Genomic DNA, 22,634 nt, shown 5'->3' with positions numbered 1-22,634 from the left:
GAGAGACCTGCCAGCCAGTACTTCAATCTTACTGTCTAAGGATAGAGACCAAGGAAACACTGGACTGACACAGTGAAATCAGATGAGGAGGAGAGAGGTCTCAAATGGGAAGGTGTTCTGGAATAGAAGATGAATGCAGACAGGAAGAGATGGCGAGTGCTGGTACACCACACCCAGGAAACTGGAGATGGAAACTGATGATGATGATGATGAATATTCTGAGTATGTGCATGTACATTTATAGCTGTATTTTCTTTAACAAAGTGTACAGTATGTAACATACTTAATGACTGAATACTATATATTCTATTCTACACTATTCTATTTCTCTGAAATCTATAGGTAAAAATTTCTTAAATTTATGAAATGTTACCTTACCCATACAAATTTCAATATGTGGAACACCTTCCTTCCTGCAGTTTGGCTGGACATTAGCTGTGTTCAAAGATAAGTCAACACAAGAAATTTCTTCTTCATGTATGTCGCCACAGCTATCATTTACCACCTTAGTGTAATCAACCTTCATAATGTTGAGGTCCCTGGCATCTGTGTAAACAAAAACATAGTTATAATCATAAATTCATTTAAGTGTAAAACATTCTTGTATTGCTTAGATGGAAAAGGAATGTATATGATTCACCGGTGCCACGGTGTTACCAGCCGAGAATGAGCAGGTGCTAGAAGATCTAAATGAACACTGTCAGAAATATTCAGAATGAGTATTAACCCCTTGAGCTGCATCAGCGTACACTGCATGTCCAGCACAGCACTATATTTTAATCTTCACATCTCTCTCTTTTTTTTTTTTTTTTCAATCTGCTTTACGTTGTACCAACACAGATAGGTCTTATGGCGACGATGGGATAGGAAAGGGCTAGGACTAGGAAGGAAGTGATCATGGCCTTAATTAAGGTACAGGCTCAGTATCTGCCTGGTGTGAAAATGGGAAACCATGGTAAAACATCTTCAGGGCTGCCAACAGTGGGATTCAAACCCACATCTCATTAACCAAGAGTTTGTGTGTATCTCTTTGTTGTTTTATTCTCCAAAGTTATTATTTTCCAGCCATCTGTCGATCATTACAAAAAGTGCTGGATATCCTACCGATATCAATCACTTAATTTGATCAGTCGGGCTATATAATACTGGCGATATTCATGAATGTAAATTTTCATAACTAGATTCATCAATGATGAGCATCACTAATGTGGAAATATTGTTCAGTCATCATACAAACGAACTAACCCTCAATAGTGGTGGTCATTGCCGCAGTTGTCTTTAAAAGCTGGAAAACTGTATGGTCTTGTTAGCCCCTTTTGATCAGGAAGATAGTGACGACCATCAAAATGAGAAGAAACACATAGGGAACAATACTCAAATAATCGAGTGTGTGTGCGCGCTTGTGAAAGCCTAAGCCTCAAATGCCGTAATATCACTGAGGCAGAAGGAAACAAACTGTGGTTCGCACCCGACTGTCGGCAGCCCCGAATATGGTTTTCAGTGGTTTCCCATTTTTACACCAGGCAAATGCTAGGGCTGTACGCTAATTAATTACGGCCAGAGTCACTTCCTTTACGCTTCTAGCCCTTTCCTATCCCATCGTCACCGCAAGACCCATCTGTGCTGATGCGACGTAAAGCAAGTTGTAAAAAAGAAGATCTTATCAACAATAACATTACACTGATTGACTATTGTTGTTAGTTGAGGTGTGCTTTGTCTTTTCTACTACCACTTATCTCTGCTAGATTATATTACTGCTGCAATCTGAAATAATGCGGATTCAGATTTAACATCGTGAAGATTACGTCCCCCATAAATATACCTTTTTTCTTGCTATTTGCTTAACGTTGCACCAACACAGATAGGTCTTACGGCAACGATGGGATAGGAAAGGCCTAGGAATGGGAAGCGGCCGTGGCCTTAATTAAGGTACAGCCCCAGTATTTGCCTGGTGTGATAATGGGAAACCATAGAAAACCATCTTCAGGGTTGCCGACAGTGGGGTTCGAACCCACTGTCTCCTGGATACAAGCTCACAGCTGCGCACTCCTAACCGCATGGCTAACTCACCCAGTATATTAATTTATTAGTGAAATTCTTATTTTCAAAAGACAGTAACGTAGTCTGCTTAAAAAGGAGAAATCACGGAATACCATTTTCCAGATGGTCAAATGAACAGGGTGGTGGGTTTTTTTACTGTTTGGTGTGTTGTCAGTTCATTATGACAATCATGCCAATACTGTAGCTTAGCAATTCTTTCATCCTTTTAAAGCCCGAAACAACAGGAATCAATACAGTCCTAGCGTTGGTGAGTGTATGACTGCATTCCTGGGATATCATAGAAGCAACTGGAAACAAACAAATCCTGAGCTATTCACAAGTATTTACATTTCTAAGAATTCTTGCTAAGGCAAGCAGCAGTGTTCTTGGAACGAGCCAACAAAGCCCTTACTCCACTTCCCCTCTTGTTAACAAGTGTAGGCTATAGTACAGTACCATCGCGCATAATGCTGAATTCCGAGCTCACTGCATGTGTCTGATGTCGCTGAAAAGAAAAGCATATTTTACGAGTGATAAACTCAAAATAATTGATCTTGTGAAGAATGGGGAGTCAAAGGCAAGTTTATCATGTGAATAGTACGTATTTTTTCGCTGTCGCCCTACCCCATCATTTGTCACTGTGGTTAAGCTATGATGTATTAACTTGACCATTTTTATGGTCTGTTTTGTTCCATATTGAATTTTACCATTTATCTCATTACACTGAAAATATAGCAGCTCAAGTTTTATTTGAAATCCCTTAATGGGCCCGAGACAGTTTTTATTAGAAGAAGAATTACTCAAAACAACGGTCTTAACTGTGCCTGCCAGGTGGCCAAGATCATTTAAAGCATGAAATCTATATGGTCTGATCCAGTGGTTAGCCGGTTCAAGTTCGGTTTGTCGAAAAATTTTCACCACCAAAATGTTGGCCGGCAGGGTAGGAGAGGTGGCGGTATACAACTTCTAATCACTGGAGTGTGTGCCAAAAGCCTGGATTCAATTCCAAATCTATTCATGAGTTCTATTTTTGGGCTTATGCCGTGTAAATAATTATAAACACACTCAACGTTTCAAAAGGAACCTTGCCTTTCTTCATCAGGAGACAAAAGAGAAGAGAAACGACGTATTGATGGTTGCTAGGAGAAAGCAACAAGGAAGCTTCAAATGGTGCCCAAAGATGTAAAGGGGACACCATTTTAGCCCAATGCTAGAGACAATGAATAGTAACAGCAAAGCATTACTCTCTAATGGTTCTGATTATAGGTAGCCATGATTCACTGAGGTTGTAACCTGTATCGCGGCTGAAATTATCTGGATGTTTATGTATTTCAACCGCCTCCCTGATAATTCTTGGGCGATATTGCTTTATACGGGCAAGAACATCCACTTCTTGGAACAAGACATCATGACCAGGTGTTAGGGCATGGTCAGCAACAGCTGATTTATCAGGTTGGTTGAGTCTGATACATCTGGTATGTTCTTTGATGCGAGTACACATCGTTCTCGAAGTCTGCCCAATATAAACCTTGCCACAAGTACAGGGAATGGTTTAAAATACCACATTACATACCACATGGGGAGAAAAGAGTTAACTGATAGGCAGGCGTCATTAGGGCTTGGAGAAATGCTGCACTGAGCTATGTATACACACTCAACTCTTGATTAACCGAGATAATGTAGGGTTAAGGCTTCCCGGATGAGTAAAATCGCGGTTAACCTGCAAAAAGTTAAAAATAGAACAGGCGTACTGAAAGTACAATTAAAATGATAATAAATTATACTACTGTGGTTTTTTATTTACTTACCCAATACGTTGCAGTAAAAGTAGCACTTAACACAATTAATAAATGGAAAAATAAACAACACTTTTCGTTGAAAATAATAAGGCAAAGAAAAATATTCAGACTACCTAACTTTACTGTTTCTGAAAATAATCAATCATGGTTTTCTGCTTTTGTGCCGAGAAACACCTTTTCTTTATTTTACTTCTGAAGTTTCACAAGACAAGTTTTTCGGAAATGAAATGAGACCATCGTGCTGGTCCTCGATATTCCAGCAATGTCTCGACATTTGCCAAGGCAGCCCCATGCGTTAAATGTTTGTTGTGCTTGTGCGGTGCGAGCAGTTGTTTCTCCCTCCTCATCACTTTCACTTCCCACTCCCTTCCTGACCTTTACTTTGTGAACAATCTGTTCATCTATCAGCTCTTGGTTGTTCTGGCACAATTGAACCACTGATGAATATTGCCTCCGTCAACTTTCTCTCCACCTACGACGGTTTTTATGGCTTCAGTCACTGTACTAACTGTATCGTCTTCATCAAATCGGAGAAATCCATCGTCTTCAGAAATATCTGGGATGATTTTTGTTTCCAGACCGCACAATTGTCAAGGGTTTTTTTTTTTTTTTCCCCAAGTGAATGAATCTCATAAATAGCGTTGAGAATTGTAAATTCCTTCCAAAAAGTTTTGAGATCATTGCCCTCTTAAATCCTCCTTTAAAGAAGAGATGACCGATAATTTCTTTTAAGTGCAGATATTATGCCCTGATCAATAGGCTGGATTATTGCAGTGACACTGGGAGGCAAAAATTTTGCATAAATGTTGCCACCTGCTGATTTTAAAATGGCTTGATTTGGGGGCGAGGGCGCATTATCTATCAAAAGAACGGCCTTTTCCGAGAGTCCCTTTGACTTTAAATAATTACGAATTTCGGGGACAGCACAGTTTAAAAATCTCACTGTTCATCCAAGCAGACTTTTGGTTCTTGTACACAACAGGCAAATTTTTTGCCTCTGTACTTTTGAAAGAGCGTGTTTTTTTCTTTCTTTTCCAATGACGAGTGAAGGTGATTTATGAGTGCCCGTTGCGTTCGTGCAGGTCATAATCGTCTTTTCTTTAGATGCTTTATAGCCTGGTGCACAACACTCAAGCAAGAGTACGAGTTGGTAGGCATTTCCAATACAGGCCAGACTCATCCGCATTGTAAATTTGTTCTGGGACCAAACCCTCATCCAGAAGAAATTTTTCAAAATCCAAATTGAACTGTTGAACAGCTTCTGTATTTCCACTAAACAAGTTGCCTTTTACACTGACATCACAGATGCCACGTCACTGTTTAAAGCGTGTGAACCATCCAGATGACGCATCAAAATCACCCTCCATCCCAAGAGCTTCAAAGAAAAACTTAGCTTTAGTCATATAGATTGGTCCCGATACTGGAGTCCCTTGAGATCGCTGCTGTGAAAACCACTCCAACATGCATTGGTCAAGCTCCTCAAATGTAGATTTTTTCAGAGTTTTTTGGTTTCCCATACCATTGTTTGCATCGGATGAACAAACAAATTATAGAAGTTTATCTTTGTTGCATAAAATATCCTGCATGGTAGAACCACCAGTGTTATATTGGACACACACCTGTTTAACGGTAGAACCTCGTTCTATATTTTGAACAATATTCGACTTCTGTTGAATTATCAAAACGACACGCTTCCGTTTAGTTGCCATTGTTTGCGAACTGAACTGCACTGAACAAAAACAAGACAATGACCGAGAAGGAGGCGGTGTGGAGCAGAGCAGGTGCTCACGGCCGGTGACACATCAGCGATAAATAACTTCAATATCGTGCCACTCCTGCTACTATTACGACTTGGAAATATTATCCTGACCCTTTGTAATTCTGCATTACTGCAACTCCTAACACTCGTGCATTTTTAGTGTCTTTGATATCGCGGTTAAGCCGCAAGGCGGTTGATCCGATTACGGTAAATCGAGAGTTGAGTGTATCATCAGGAGTAAAACACATAATTTGCTTTATGTCGCACCTACACAGATAAGTTTTATAGCGATGATTGGATAGGAATGGGAAGGAAGCAGCCATACAGCCCCAGCATTTGCCTGGTGTGAAAATGGGAAACCACGGAAAACCATCTTCAGGGCTGCCGACAGTGGTGTTTGCAAGGACCTTTATTAAGGTCTACCACCATAAACTCAAAATTGCTTCTGTGTAAAGCCATGCCAGATCAGGATAATGAAATTTAAGCACTGACAGAAATAACTTGAGAAGACATTAAAAATACTGTATAATAATTAATTAATTGTGTGTGAGCCCCGAAGGGGCCTGGTTCAAGTTGACGCCGTATAGGCGACCTGCGAGTCTGTGAGGATGGGGCCTTATGATGAAGACAGCACACACATCCAGTCCCCGAGCCATCCAAATAAATCAATGGAGGTTAAAAATCCCTGACATGGCTGGGAATCAAACCCAGGACCCTCTGGATCAAAGGCCAGTACGCTAACAATTTAGTCTTGGAGCTGGACAATGCTATATAAATAAAATAATATGTTATCTTGAATATATTACGGAGTTCAACTATATTTGAATGCTTACCAATCTGTTGTGGTCTCCTAATAAAAGCTTGCCACCATCGTGTTGTCTTGCTTTCCTTAGGTACTCTCTCCTGTAGAGCGTTGTAACATTTGGAACATCCAGCACAAGGCATAGAATAAGCAAGGTCTGCTTTACACTGCCAGCATATGCCACTATCTTCTCCTTTTAGTCCCGTGAAGATGTAGGAGACATAAGAGCGCAGACCATCCCAGTACCAGTATTTATCTCGTCTTGCATGAGCATCACGATATGCTCCCCACTCTATGCTTCCCAAACTGAACACAGGCTTTCCAGGTTTATCATCTTCAGTCTGAGGGAAAAAATAAATAAAATGATAATACAGAATATAGCATTTCATGTACTTGTATGTTCGACTTGGAACAGGCCCTTAGCTGTTATTTTCTTTCTATCAATTTTACCTGTCATTGATAAATTACCTATATTCTACTTGTAAATAACCAGAAAGTCTTAATAATTATTGGGCAAAGAGCAGACATACATCTTCATTGCTGGTAATTTTGCAGGCATATGGATTTCAATTATTCAAATGTCACCAGTTTACTTATTTAACAATGCTGACAACCTAAACATTAAGCCATTCGCGTCATATGACGAGCTGTGGTCACGCGCAGTGTTTTGGCACATGAATCAAATTACGAGTTCAGCTCGCAATGACACAATGCCTCGCTTATCTTTGTATATTAAATACCCTTTGCAATATAATTTCTAACAATACATGCTGTAAGGAACTAGAGTCATATACTGTTGTACACAATTGCTGTCTGTATTTCTGTGCAACACTGGAATTGTCGAATAAGAGTTTATTTTCATTGGTATTCAGTATTCATTATGCAGTAGAAGTGGTTTCATGGAAATTTCGACGAGAGATTGAAAATGCGTGTAGACATTGTTTTAATGGCAATAATGACGTTTTGGAAAATTAATCCAAGTTCGCGGATAGTGATAGCAACAGTGGAAGTTAGCAGAATATTGAAGAAAGTGAGAGTGAAAATGCCACGCCAGATTCTTCCAAATTTTTTTTTTTTTTTTTTACAGAAAAACAATATATATACAAATCTCCACCTTATCAATACAAATTTTTTTTACATTAAGCAAGTAAATATAGTCAAATAGTCAAGACTAGTTTCGACCCCTAGGGGGTCATCCTCAGTTGACATGCAATAAAAATTGTATTGTTCATAAAAACATCACCTATAGTGGTAAAAGTTTGGACTAATTTAGACTGATCATTAATGTTGGTATGTCTAATGCATGACTAGTGTGCATCGTTCATGAAGACACATATCACCTTACTGCTACTACCATCCAATTTTTAGGTTATATAATATGGAACACACATATGTTTGTGTAACTCAACAGTGGCAAGTTCAACTATGTACACAATTGGCTATTGATTAGTCACATGAAAGTACAGAACACTGGCTTGAACATTTCTGATTGAGGTATCAATGCAACACCTTACTTGCATACATCCTAGAAGCTAAATTCAGTTTGTAAGGCCCATTACTTCTGATTGAAACTTAGTATGAAGTTAAAATTTGAATAAAAATATTTGCTAATGTAGACATTAAAATGTTGTTAAAATGGGCATATAGTCAAAAACAGTGGTATGTATGCCACACATGTCTAGTTAAAAATACATTACATTGATGTTGTTTATGTGCGGTACAACATGTACACTGATTTGGAATAAATGAGGTTTGTATATATAGTGTTCCAACAAAATGGATCCATAAAAATATTATATGTAAAGACAATTGGTATTATAATGATCCGCTGCAGATCAGGTAATGCTGTTTATTTATCTGGAGATATTATTGGCAGCTACAGATGTTGGAGTTATTAAAAATGTTAAAGAAGCATGTTTTCTTCAGTAGTCGCGATGTTTATAGTTGGTGGCATTAGTCAAATATGTTGAAAGTTATGCGTCTTGGTGCACGTTGATTTGTCCTGGAAGCTTATATGTTGTAAAAAACAAGGTGGAGTGTGTAAAATGTTGGAACCGTGCGTTCTTTGTAGCTGCCTGTAGATTCTTCCAAATGCGTGCGGCCGGTAACACAAAAGAACCATTGTGACTGGAAATTGGAGAGCAAAAAAAAAAAGGGCGATAATCCCAACATATATCCATTTCATGGATACAGCGGTGTTTCAGCAATACTTATGAAAAATGTAAAGTCCGCCCACCGCCCGAAATTGTGATGTTTTTAGAGTATACGGATCCGCTCTTTTTGAAATTATTCATTGTGACTTGAATGGGTTAATGACATGGAAACTTTCTTATAAGAAAAAAAATTGTTATGTATAATTTGATCTTTATTTGACACAATAGAGATAACTTCACACCATCAAAATTTCAACTCTTCTTACAGCTGAGATTCTTCCCCCTCAAAGTATGCAACATATGCTTTGAGTTTCACGTCAAAGGGTTCACAGTTTTAAATGAATCTGAACCATAGTGGGTTCAAACTACACCATCTGCAGCCCTGAAAATATTTTTCCTCATGCTCCTATTTTCATGCCAGGCAAACGTGACTGAGGCCACGGCTGCTTCCTTCCCTGTCCTAGTCCTTTCCTATCATCACAGAAAACCTTTCTGAGTTAGTGTATTGTTAAACCACTAGCAGAACATTTGTTCTTCCTCCCTCTCAGGGCTATTTTAAACATACCAGTATGTGATGATGCCTGCCCAGGAAACCATGCCACATATCGCAAACATCATTTTTATGTTTTTCTTTGTCCCTTCCAACAGGGAACTCAATTCTAAATAATTGTTTAAGTAAAGTTTATCTCTCTAGCTCTACAATTACACATTTTATAGAATGAAAATCCTCAGCCTATTCACAATCATTCAACCGGGTCAGGAATGGAATGAATGAAGCCCCCATTTAGCGGCAAGGGTACGAAGTGTGCCGGCTGTCAAAGCCTGTCACACTCCTCTGGGGCAATGATTAATGACTGGACAGATGAGGATAGGTTACCTAGGAGAATAATGGACTCTGTTATGGAGGGTAAGAGAAGTAGAGGGAGACCGAGACGACGATGGTTAGACTCTGTTTCTAACGATTTAAAGATAAGAGGTATAGAACTAAATGAGGCCACAACACTAGTTGCAAATCGAGGATTGTGGCGACGTTTAGTAAATTCTCAGAGGCTTGCAGACTGAACGCTGAAAGGCATAACAGTCTATAATGATAATGTATGTATGTATGTATCTAATAATATTTAATAACGAAGTGTGTTACAATGGGAGCTTATATATAAAACAAGTAATTTTAGGTATTCTCCAAACATAACTACTTAAAAATGTATTTTTGATGTATTTGCAAAATACAACCATGAAACATGCAATCAAATGTATGTACAAGTTATATATTAAATAAATGAGTAAATAAATAAATAAATCACTAAATGAATAAATAACATATTATGAAACATAATTGGGAATTAAGAAAGGAAATCGGTGGGCAGGGGGAGTAGCCATTCCTTAAAAGAAAATAACAAGTGGCACAGTCAACAGCTGAGAATAATAAACCAGACTTAAAATGGCACACTACCTGGAAAAGGTTCGCCATCCCTGTTTTATAGAACATCAGAGTTTAAAATACATTTTTACTCATTTCTGTAAAATGGCAATCGAAGTTCAAGAGAAGGAAAAAATATGTAGAAGTGTATCATTTGATTTCAGTTTAATCTAAAGTGCACAACAGGTTCAATTTTAACTAACAGATTGTGCTAAAGGCCAGAAATTCTCACTTGACCCGACTTGTGTTTCACTTTCCAATGAGAAATCGTTTTCAGCGGCCACATCACGTACAGAAATTTGCATTAAAACTTGAAAGGTTCTTTAAAAAAAAAAAGAATGTGGAAGGGAATGATTTCAAGTATTCAAAATTTTCTCCACTGACATGAAAATGTCACAACTTTATAACAGCTTGCATTCAGCATCTTCAGGTACCCTGTCCTTGTGTTTTGTTTTAAATAATTTTCTCCCAACTAGAGGTGTGACAAACAGTTATTTTTGTATAACTGCTACATCTGTCACTGCTATAATGAAGTAACTGTGAAAAGTAACAGTTAAAAATAATGTCCAATGTTACTCACCTTTTAATTGGTCATCACAATCTGGTCATGGCTTCAAGCTTGTCTCCTTAAAGGTGTGTTGCAAAATCCCATTCATTCACTCGCACATTTGCGCACACATCACTACACTGTTGAAAGTCGGTGCAGCAAAACACACATTCCTATTTACTATGAAATTAATGAGGGGCAGACAATGTTTTTTTTTTTTTTTTAAGGGAGGGAGAGAAGAAAAAGGTTTCTTCTATGATAGTTATGCTAACTCACCTCTAGGACTTCTATTTTCATTACATCCAATGGTTTTGTCAGTTCTTTAACAACAGCCATAGCAGCTTCTGCCATCATCTTCACCTCATTGGATTCACTGTTCCCAAATAATGAATTAGCAACAGTGTTTGTACGTCCAAGTGGTAGTACACCGACTGGAATACGTCTACCACCTCCCAGTTCTGCCTTGCGTAGCATGCCGGTGATGGTCTGAAATGGAAAAAGTGGGCCTCTTAAAGTAACAAAGGAATGAACTCAATCACAATAAGTAATTAATAATTCGCATTTACACCCTTCTGTAGACAGTAGAAACTAAAAACTCCCAATTTCGCTGTCTGTTTCATGGTACCTCTTGTCATTCGTCTCACTCATATGTCCCTGCTGTTGATTGATTTTAGTAACTGGAGATACCAAGACCATAATTTCTGTGTACTTGATGTGAATGTGAATACCAATAGAATTACTGGTATATGTATCAAGACAGGAGAGGAACTGGTTTGATGTGGAGTGAGTCGGTTTGTTTGAGGATAGCAGTATAATGGAAAAATTCTTAAAGAAGTAGATGCTTTTAAATACCTAGGAAGCAAACTAACTGGGAAAGGAAACATCAAGGAAGAAATTTTGGAGAGGATAAGAAATTACTCAAAACTGTATTACTGTGTATCAGACATAATTAGATTACCTTACTGTAGTCACGTCCTAGTTCGTGAACCATGGGCAACGGCTGAGTGGCCTAGTAAGTGGTCCTGAGAATCGGGATACCAGTTGCTATGGAATGGGAGTGGGCATCTCGGACATATTCTGAGTCGTGGCCCTCCTTGTGCTCAGACGGCTAGGACTATACAATTCACTGGTGGTCCATAACCCGTTAGAGGAGAGATCCTCGCTGGGACTATGTGCAAGTAGGGCAGTATCCTGCTTCATAAATTTACCGAGCTCAGAACACTTTAAGCAAGCCTCGGACCTATGGGAGTAATGGAGTCCCACTCCCATTTGACAGGCGAGGGACTCCTTGGAAACAACTTGGCGAACGAAATGGAATTCGATGGAGAGCTATCAATATTAATGGGGCTTATGGAAGAAAGAAGGTAGAACTGGCTGAGTCAGCAAAGAGGATGCATCTGGATGTGCTAGGAGTAAGTGATATTCGGGTAAGGGGAGATAATGAGGAAGAGATAGGAGATTATAAGGTGTACTTGACGGGTGTTAGAAAGGGAAGGGCAGAGTCTGGGGTAGGGCTCTTTATCAGGAATACCATTGCACGCAACATAGTTTCTGTTAGGCACGTAAATGAGCAAATGATGTGGGTAGATTTGTCAGTGGGAGGAATTAGGACAAGAATTGTGTCCGTGTATTCACCATGTGAGGGTGCAGATGAGGATGAAGTTGACAAGTTTTATGAAGCATTGAGTAACATCGTGGTCAGGGTCAACAGCAAGGATAGAATAGTGCTAATGGGCGATTTCAATGCGAGAGTTGGGAATAGAACTGAAGGATACGAAAGGGTGATTGGTAAATGTGGGGAAGATATGGAAGCTAATGGGAATGGGAAGCGTTTGCTGGACTTCTGTGCTAGTATGGGTTTAGCTGTTACGAATACATTCTTCAAGCATAAGGCTATTCACCGCTACACATGAGAGGCTAGGGGTACCAGATCCATAATAGACTATATCTTAACAGACTTTGAATTCAGGAAATCTGTTAGGAATGTACAAGTTTTTCGCGGATTTTTTGATGATACAGACCACTATCTGATCTGTAGTGAACTAAGTATCTCTAGGCCTAGGGTAGAGAAAGTGAAATCTGTCTGCAAACGAATAAGGGTAGAAAATCTCCAGGACGAGGAAATTAGACAGAAGTACATGGGTATGATTAGTGAGAAGTTTCGAACAGTAAACAGTAAGCAGTTTCAGGATATAGAAAGTGAATGGGTGGCATACAGGGATGCTGTAGTAGAAACAGCAAGGGAATGCCTAGGAACAACTGTGTGTAAAGATGCGAAAAGGCGAACATCTTGGTGGAATGATGAAGTGAGAGCAGCCTGTAAACGTAAAAAGAAGGCTTATCAGAAATTGCTCCAAACAAGGGCTGAGGCAGACAGGGATTGGTACGTAGATGAAAGAAACAGAGCGAAACAAATAGTTGTTGAATCCAAAAAGAAGTCATGGGAAGATTTTGGTAATAACCTGGAAAGGCTAGGTCAAGCAGCAGGGAAACCTTTCTGGACAATAATAAAGAATCTTAGGAAGGGAGGGAAAAAGGAAATGAACAGTGTTTTGAGTAATTCAGGTGAACTCATAATAGATCCCAGGGAATCACTGGAGAGGTGGAGGGAATACTTTGAACATCTTCTCAATGTAAAAGGAAATCATCATGGTGGTGTTGCAAACAGCCAAGCTCATGGGGAGGAGGAAAATGATGTTGGTGAAATTATGCTTGAGGAAGTGGAAAGGTTAATAGATAAACTCCATTGTCATAAGGCAGCAGGAATAGATTAAATTAGACCTGAAATAGTGAAGTATAGTGGGAAGGCAGGGATGAAATGGCTTCATAGAGTAGTAAAATTAGCGTGGAGTGTTGGTAAGGTACCTTCAGATTGGACAAAAGCAGTAATTGCACCTATCTATAAGCAAGGGAACAGGAAGGATTGCAACAACTATCGAGTTATCTAATTGATTAGTATACCAGGCAAAGTATTCACTGGCATCTTGGAAGGGAGGGCGCAATCAGTCGTTGGGAGGAAGTTGGATGAAAACCAGTGTTGTTTCAGACCACAGAGAGGGTGTCAGGATCAGATTTTCAGTATGCGCCAGGTAATTGAAAAATGCTACGAGAGGAATAGGCAGTTGTGCTTATGTTTCGTAGATCTAGAGAAAGCATATGACAGGGTACCGAGGGAAAAGATGTTCGCCATACTGGGGGACTATGGAATTAAAGGTAGATTATTAAAATCAATCAAAGGCATTTATGTTGACAATTGGGCTTCAGTGAGAATTGATGGTAGAATGAATTCTTGGTTCAGGGTACTTACAGGAGTTAGACAAGGCTGTAATCTTTCACCTTTGCTGTTTGTAGTTTACATGGATCATCTGCTGAAAGGTATAAAATGGCAGGGAGGGATTCAGTTAGGTGGAAATGTAGTAAGCAGTTTGGCCTATGCTGACGACTTGGTCTTAATGGCAGACTGTGCCGAAAGCCTGCAGTCTAATATCTTGGAACTTGAAAATAGGTGCAATGAGTATGGTATGAAAATTAGCCTCTCGAAGACTAAATTGATGTCAGTAGGTAAGAAATTCAACAGAATTGAATGTCAGATTGGTGATACAAAGCTAGAACAGGTCGATAATTTCAAGTATTTAGGTTGTGTGTTCTCCCAGGATGGTAATATAGTAAGTGAGATTGAATCGAGGTGTAGTAAAGCTAATGCAGTGAGCTCGCAGTTGCGATCAGCAGTATTCTGTAAGAAGGAAGTCAGCTCCCAGACGAAACTATCTTTACATCGGTCTGTTTTCAGACCAACTTTGCTTTACGGGAGCGAAAGCTGGATGGACTCAGGATATCTTATTCATAAGTTAGAAGTAACAGACATGAAAGTAGTAAGAATGAGCTGGTACAAACAGGTGGGAACAATGGCAGGAGGGTACTCGGAATGAGGAGATAAAGGCTAATTTAGGATTGAGCTCGATGGATGAAGCTGTATGCATAAACCGGCTTCGGTGGTGGGGTCATGTGAGGTGAATGGAGGAGGATAGGTTACCTAGGAGAATAATGGACTCTGTTATGGAGGGTAAGAGAAGTAGAGGGAGACCAAGACGACGGTTAGACTCGGTTTCTAACGATTTAAAGATAAGAGGTATAGAACTAAATGAGGCCACAACACTGGTTGCAAATCGAGGATTGTGGCGACGTTTAGTAAATTCTCAGAGGCTTGCAGACTGAACGCTGATAATGTATGTATGTATATAAATCGTTTCATTTGCCAATATTGACCTATGGATCTGAATGTTGGACTTGGACAAAAAAATATCTGAGTAGATTACAAGTGACAGAGATGGGCTTTCTGTGAGGGATCTTGGGTAAAACAAGGAAGGAAAAGATAAGAAATGAAACAATATGGAACTCGCTACAGATCAACCTTCCTGAAAGAAACTATGGAGAGAAATAGGCTGAAATGGTTCAGCCATGTCAAAAGAATAGGACAAGAAAGAGTACCAAGAAGAGCTCTGGAATGGACAGAATCTGGAATACGACCAACTGGAGGACCATGAATAAGGTGAAGGGATCATGTGGAGAATGACATAAATCGGAGAGGACTACAATGGGAGACAGCGATGAACAACAGACTGTGGGCAAAAAGAGAAACAAAAATGTTTCAGGAAGAAGAAGAAGAAGAAGAAGAAGTGTTTGAATATGTATTCTTCTGTGTTTTCATGTCCATCCTTGACTCCTCTTTCTGTTGCTCACTCTTGTGCATGTCCTGTTGTGTGTTCCTTTTCATGTTTCTAACTCTCTATAGCTCACATCAGATAACTTGAGCTATGCCCACCGCACAGCTGAAGTTTGGTCGAGTTCATAAAGTCACGGACAGCTCATTGGGACGGCAGGGTGGCTATCCACTGTCTACAGATATCACTCCTTAGTGGTGTCCTTAATGTGATACATCATACACAATAACAAACGCTAATTATGCAGACCACAAGCCATCAACAGCTACTGTAGAACAATCACTTCAGTGCAACTTTTCCAGACAGTAATGACCAAACCACTCCTATTAGGGAATCAAAATGATCAGTCTCCTAATCAGTTCATATGAACAATATTTCTTTTATCTGTTGTTTAGATGAAGTAAGGTTTGAGTTATGACTCAAAATTGAAACTGCAAATCATCACATGGACTTCCTCTTTCTGATTTCATTAGGAAAAGAATATCCAACACATTGCATTTCAGGTCAGGGAGTATAAATGATGTCCAACGATCGCCAACAAGTTTTTCAGCATAGAGTCCACCATGGTTAATTACAGTAACTATTAACACCTTTGGAATGAGCCTCTATATCACTGCAAGAGTATCTCATGTTCTTGCTCTTTCCACAGAGATAACAGCATGTATTGCTGAATGACTAACAAAGCAATGTAGTCTTCTTGTATCTGAGTTGTGTCAGGTTAAAATAAAATAGCTTACTTTTGCCTGATATTTTATTCAAAATCCTGATCAAAATCGCAACATCAATCACTTTAAATGAACTCAGGCTTTTGCCCAAGTCTTTGACTACTGTTATTTAAAAGCTCTAGAAGGCATTTCCTGGTCTTTCCTTTCTCACAACATTTTACGACCTGCAGTAGCGGCAATGAGGGGAGGGGGGAGTTGCTCTTCCACTCTGTGGAGAAACAAAATTATATTTTAGCCACCTGAAATTGGGAATTATTAAAAAAAAAAGCAATTTGTACAAATCCTGTTCTCTTTTCAGCAAAGTCTTCCCCTTTTTATTAAGAAAAATATTTAGCAGAAATAAGCACAAAATGTCGTTCATCGCTGTAAGATTACCGCGAATGCCATCTTCTTTCCTGTTTATAATCATCCACTAGGTCTTTTTTTAAATTAAACCTCAAGCCCATGGTGCTGCTGGCTTCAGTGACAGCATTAAATAGTTCCTCTTAACCCTCTATCGAAATTCACTCAGAGAGCATCAAAAGTAAATAATGATGTGATAAATCTTTGGAAAATGTATTTTCTATTTATATTATAGCAATCAGGTACTTTCAATTTTGATGTCTACACCCCCGCCCCGCGACATCCCTTTGAATCCAGGACTTTTTGTTGTCTATAAATTCTTGTGGCCCCCCACTTCTAATTCTCAATCGCCGCTACTGATTCCCTGCTACAAACCACAACGTTGGTTTTCCTGCATGAATGTATTTATTATGCACAGTCGTATATTATCCGCACACTTTATCTTGGTGCATTTACACCCTAGTGCTGAATCGGTCGACCTCAGCGATCTTCAAGATTTGTACTGGCAACCTTTGAAACACAAACTATGAATCGCTTAAGCATCGTTGTGCGACATCTGGCGTACACTTTACGTACTAGTACTGTTGTTGTTTACACAACAAAGCCAAAGTATAGAATTCATGCTAGGAACAAGATTCGCATCGAGAAATGTTTTATAATGTTATATAATGTGTATGTGACATAGTTGTTGGCTTAAGATGATAACGGTTTAGAAATTTCATATCGATAGATCATATTCTCGATTCAATTCAGATTTTATTTTCATTCAGTTGGCAGCACCAGGTAGCACTATCGATACCAGGACAGCTCCCTCCTTACTCCTCACCCCCGTACACAAATGCACCAAGATAAAGTGTGCAGATAATACAGTCGCTGAGGAGAGACTGATCACTATTCCAACCAAATGTTTCCACCACGTGTAGTACACAACACAGCATGTACACAGAGGACTTAGCTTGTCCTTCTGTCTTGCTCCCTTGGACTGTGTGTCAAATTATCTGATACTGGCTGTATATGTGACATATGCCATTTGTTTGTTCCTTTCCATTACTTAAAATGTGATGTCAATAATGTACTGATTACACCAAAATATCACACAAGTATCATGATTAATAAGAAAATTGTATAATTTTCTGCAGAACTGACTCTCTTGCATTCAGCCTATCAGCAAGGGCCTATCTAACAGGGTTCAGACTATTTCTTTGTGATTTTGTAGGCAAATTATTAAAAAAATGAACATGTAAACAATTTAACACATATTCAAATGAAAAAAAGATCTTGTTAATACATAATACTATTAATATTTCAGAAAAAAGTACACCCCTTGGGAATACCACCATAAATGACGCTGAGAAAAAATGCTTAATTTGGAAAATCAAATAAGTTTTTAACAAGAGAAATAACCCAAATTATTTTATCTATTTTTTTGACACAATGGTAAAAAGAGAGAGATTCCACCTATTCAATATATGATAAACAGTTGCACAAACTTATGTCACAACATGTTTAATTTGGTTTGGGACCAGTTTCGACACATATTTACGTCATCATCAGCCGATAGAAAAAATATTGCAAGAAGTATACAATCATCAATACACAAAAACACACATTAAAGGATAACTGTAACACATATAACACTTTCATGAAGAAGTGAAGTGACCAATTGAATTTCATGTAGTTTTTACACTCTTGCTGCGAGTGTTAAAAGAACTGTAGGATACAAGTGAAATGTAACACTTTTCCATGAAGATAATTTTTTTTGTAGAGATCATACGCAGTGTGATGTTCTTGAACGCTCTTGCTTCAAGCTTTGAAGTCAATATATTAGATCTTGGGGTTAAAAAGGATCTTGAAGGATACAGCATAATTTACAATTGTTGAAGTGAAATGTAACACTTTTCCATGAAGATAATTTTTTGTAGAGATCATAAGCAGTGTGACGTTAAAAAGAGAGAGGTTCCACCTATTCAATACATGATAAACAGTTGCACAAACTTTTGTCACAACATGTTTAATTTGGTTTGGGACTGGTTTCGACACAAGCTTGCAACAAGAGTGCTCAAGAATGTCACACTATACAAACAATTATGATAAACTATTGGAGTAAACCACTGAAATAACCCATTTAGCCCTACGGATTTCACAGGCATATATCCAGTATGTCCATTCACTGTATTGGCCTCTACATATATTCTCACAAAATCCTCGTCATCCAGAGTATGTTCACCTGGAATATTCTGCTATGATGTGGTACATAGTTTGATGCACTACACTGCAGTAACAGTTGGGAACAGTTCACATGTCCCGCCTATAAAGCAGTGAAACAAATTGTCCGTGGTTGTTTAGGATCGTCTTCAAGGCAACACAAGTTCTTTGTAGGAGATCAGAACCAGGAGGGTGCTTGGTATTAAACAATATCTGTCAATCCTTCAGAGCTGCACTGCTCCATTCAGACTGTCATTCTGCCACTCCATTATAGTTTCTACAGAAGAACTGGTGGTGATCCTAATTTTAGGCACCTGCATCCTGCTGGTTAGGGAGAACTGTGTTTGTCCATATTCTTTAATCAGGCTGTTAAGGCATCTTATTCTTGAAAGCTCAATATTACTCAACCAAAACAGAGGAATGGATTTAACATTATTGCTGACGATATGCATGAGTTGATTCAGGTGAAAGATCATAACAGCCTACCAGACTTCTATAACTACACGTGTCTCTATAAGAGTGTATTGTTATTTACTGCAGTAAATAAGAACGTTGTTCCAGGATTTATATAAAGTTTCTAGCCCAGCCTTTATTTGAAATGAGCAAAATTATGGTACGTACAAATTTTATGTAGTTTTTCAATACTCTGTACCAAATATTTATTTCAACATGTGTAGAGAAAGAATGCATAATTGACAATACCATTCCAATTTCAATACGTATTTCAGTTACAATAAATTAAAGGAACGAATGAATGAATAAAAGATTGGAGCCTTAAATTCAAAAATAAAGGATTTTATAACATACCTCTGACAGAGTACCATCACCTCCTGCAACAATAACACCATCCACAGAGTCTTCCACCTTTTCTGCTAAAGAACGAGCCTGTCCTTCAAACTCGGTTTGTATGATATCCACAGATATGCCAGCGAGATGTAGCAGAGGAGCACAAAATTTTTCAAAATTTTTCTTTGCTTTCCTAGAAAATAAAAAAGATGCCTAAGTTGAAGTTCTTATTAGGTATCTGTGTACATAATAGAACCTTAATGTGTGAGCTTACACTCAGTTTCTACACATAAATATTTATCAGTAGGCATGAAAAATTAAGCTACAGAAAATACTGAGTGTCCTCCTTTTTTTTTTTCCACAGTATTCCACACCATCTGAGCATCAATAGGCTAATATCATAGCCTTGTATTACAACGAAAAACAACACATATACAGTACAATCTTCATAATCCAGCTGTTCAGTAATCTAGCACATTCATAATAATGTTGGCAACACACATTAAATAAATGTTCCCATCCCAGGAATCAGTTTCTCAGAGTAGGTCTAACAGATAAAATGCTGGTTGTTGTGTTCTTCAAGAATAAAGTACACCTAATTATAATGGCCTCCGGAGAGGCCTGGTGCAGGTTTTTCAAGCAACCTGCACATCTGTTCCAAGGTAATAATTATTTACCATAAAAAATCAATAGCAAAAGAAGTGTAATTCATTAAAAACAATGGACCTTCAAAGTATCATCTAGACTTAGTATGTATTTGATAGATTTAATCCAGCTTCATACCATATTCTATATCAGTTCAGTTTTTTTTTTCTTTTTTTTAGAAAGTCTCTCAACAACTCTGAGGTATGGTACCTGTATGGGTTTACTTACTGTTCAAAATAAGGATCAAAACTCCATATCGGACTGTTAGAGAGAGGATAGTTAACAGAGCTCTAAAATACACAATGTTTATATCATGAAGTATCTGGAAAAAATAATTGGCCTAAACCATCTCCTGTAATTGGGTAAAGCAACATTGGAAATTAATATGACGGTCATAACAAAATCTTACAATGAAATATCTTCAGGTAACTTCCACAAGTGTGTTACATTTACACATTTCCAGCAATAGAAAATTTACAGTGAAATTAAATAAATTCTCCTCAGGTAATGTATTAGTGAGCTTGTCATCTAAAGTTGGTTCGCTATCGTAAAGGCCTTTCTCACACAACTAACAGCGTTAACGTATTTTGTTAGCGTATGAAATGTATATTACAAGGCCTAAAGAATGAGTTTTTGAACAACCTGATTAAATGGATGTCATGTAAAGTTAAAGCAGTAGTTAATGCGTTTGTTATTGCTAGATGTCAGTTGCTCGATTATCCTGGACAGTGTCAAAAAACTCATCAGTGGATGCAATTATAATAAAGTGACTTCAGGACATTATAATCTCAACATGTCGACCTCATCCTACTCATGACTTCCTAGCTGGATTTACACTTTTACAACTTTTAAAACATAGCATGACAATCTTTTCCTACACAATTCTTCAACACATTTTTATTCTGCAGGAAACGACACTTTATGTTCACACTAATTCAGATTTGATTTCTTTGATTACTTTATCCCACCTATGGGGTACCAAATTTAAATTTTACAAATGCCAAATTCTCAAGAGTTTTTTTTTTTCTTCTTTCTTCTTCATATCGTCGTAACTTTACCTTCTATTCGCTGTCGGATTCAGGATTACAAGGACATGTCGAAGCCGAGGTCCAGCAGGCTCATGACCAAACTTAACAGCTTCCTGGCAGTAGGCAATCATAAGTTGCTCCGTACTAGGACAAAAAAAGTGAGGTTATCTATCAACTGTATTCTACTAGTTTAAGCAATTTTGACAAAATTCCCACACATGGATGCTTACTTATATTTATTTATCCCATAATTAACACCATACGTTAGTGCTACCGCTCCAAACACAGATTTCTTCCAATTATTTCGTAGGGTCTGTACTAGTTTTACTATTTTCGACATGATTCCTAACGCGAATTACAAATTAACTAAATAATTATGTGCACTCTAGGATGCATATACGAGAGCATTGTCTTTATGTGATCCGGCTGACAATACAAGTTTGCAATGGTTAGAGTAAAACACTGATGTTATATCACACTCTAAACATAACCTCATTCCAACTGTTCCCTTCCGTGCCGTAGATGAAGGAGAATAGGATTTGTTTACGGCGTAAGTCATTTGTTAACATTTGGGCTCATTTTGATTTGTAAGTTGGCTATTCTTTTTTTACGCATTTTACTGGAGGGACGTATAATTTGATTTCATTCTATTCGATATCACCTTTTCAAGTGTATTAATTTTCCTTTTTATACAACAGTTAGTACTAATTGGTCACATTTGGTGACATTAAAAGTACCGGTACCGGTAATTCATATTATTGAAAACTTTTTATGTAGGCCTGTCATACACCCCATAAATTGCGTGTATTAGACTTTTAAGAGCAAATACGACTTGATATTCAGTCCCCTGTGAACTCGATAAATAGAGGAAAGATGAGAAGTCCGACGCTTCGAAGAATGAAGGTAGCGATAAACGTTGAAAAGCGTGAAAAGAGTGAGTGTAGCAAACTATAAACGTATATTTTGAAACCTTGTTGTGAGTGGGGGCATAGGACACACCCTCGGTATCTCCTGCTTGTCGTAAGAGGTGACTAAAATGGTACCCCCTCAGGCTATTAACACTAATTAATACTTTCCTATCTGACCCCTCTTGGTCAACTCTTGTTCTCTTCCGATTGAGGCATTGTTAGATTTGCGAAGCATAGGGTGTCTTTGATGATCCTTTCCTCCCTTTCGTCGATACCTTCATTCCTCTCCTGTAATTAGTGTTGAGAGAGGATGGTTGCCCAGTAGTGCTTCCCCTTAAAACGGTAATCACCGCTACCGGTACCACCATCAACGTAGCCTGGCTGCAGTCCTTGTTCACAAACCTTCTGTGGAGAATAGGCGGTGTCTGTGGTACTGCGGACAGTCACCGTGGAAGAACGTGCCATATTTTGTGTGTGTAAATTACAGGGAAGTGTACAAACAATAAAAACACCCAGTCCTCCAACCAATGGATTTAACAATTCCCGTTTCAAGGTCCACTCAGCCTACGTAATTACTATTGAGGAACTATTGACGGTGAGATAGCTGCCCCGGTCTAGAAAGCCAAGAATAACGGCCGAGATGATTCGTCGTGCTGACCGCATGACACCTCCAAATCTGCAGGCATTCGGGCTGAGCAGCGCTCGCCTGGTAGGCTATGGCCCTTCGGGGCTGTTGCGCCATGGGGGTGGGGAT

At 38.6% G+C, this 22,634-nt stretch overlaps 1 protein-coding gene across 1 annotated transcript in view; it reads right to left on the bottom strand.

Moving 5' to 3' along the window:
* Mulk (acylglycerol kinase-like protein Mulk) overlaps positions 1 to 21,485 on the bottom strand; it is a 40,719-nt gene extending 19,234 nt beyond the window's left edge. The window contains exons 1-6 of the mRNA XM_067154031.2: positions 21,203 to 21,485; positions 21,003 to 21,116; positions 19,321 to 19,492; positions 10,797 to 11,006; positions 6,432 to 6,741; positions 379 to 546 (exon numbers count right to left, since the gene is read on the bottom strand). Of these exons, the coding sequence (XP_067010132.2) occupies positions 379 to 546; positions 6,432 to 6,741; positions 10,797 to 11,006; positions 19,321 to 19,492; positions 21,003 to 21,116; positions 21,203 to 21,312 (1,084 nt within the window). The 5' untranslated portion in view covers positions 21,313 to 21,485. The remainder of the gene's footprint in view (positions 1 to 378; positions 547 to 6,431; positions 6,742 to 10,796; positions 11,007 to 19,320; positions 19,493 to 21,002; positions 21,117 to 21,202) is intronic.
* Between the last annotated feature and the right edge of the window lie 1,149 nt (positions 21,486 to 22,634).

The sequence above is a fragment of the Anabrus simplex genome, chromosome 9, assembly GCF_040414725.1.
Source record: "Anabrus simplex isolate iqAnaSimp1 chromosome 9, ASM4041472v1, whole genome shotgun sequence".
Lineage (NCBI taxonomy): Eukaryota > Metazoa > Arthropoda > Insecta > Orthoptera > Tettigoniidae > Anabrus > Anabrus simplex.
Note: the sequence above shows the minus strand (reverse complement) of the source record. Positions and strands in the feature narration are given on the sequence as shown.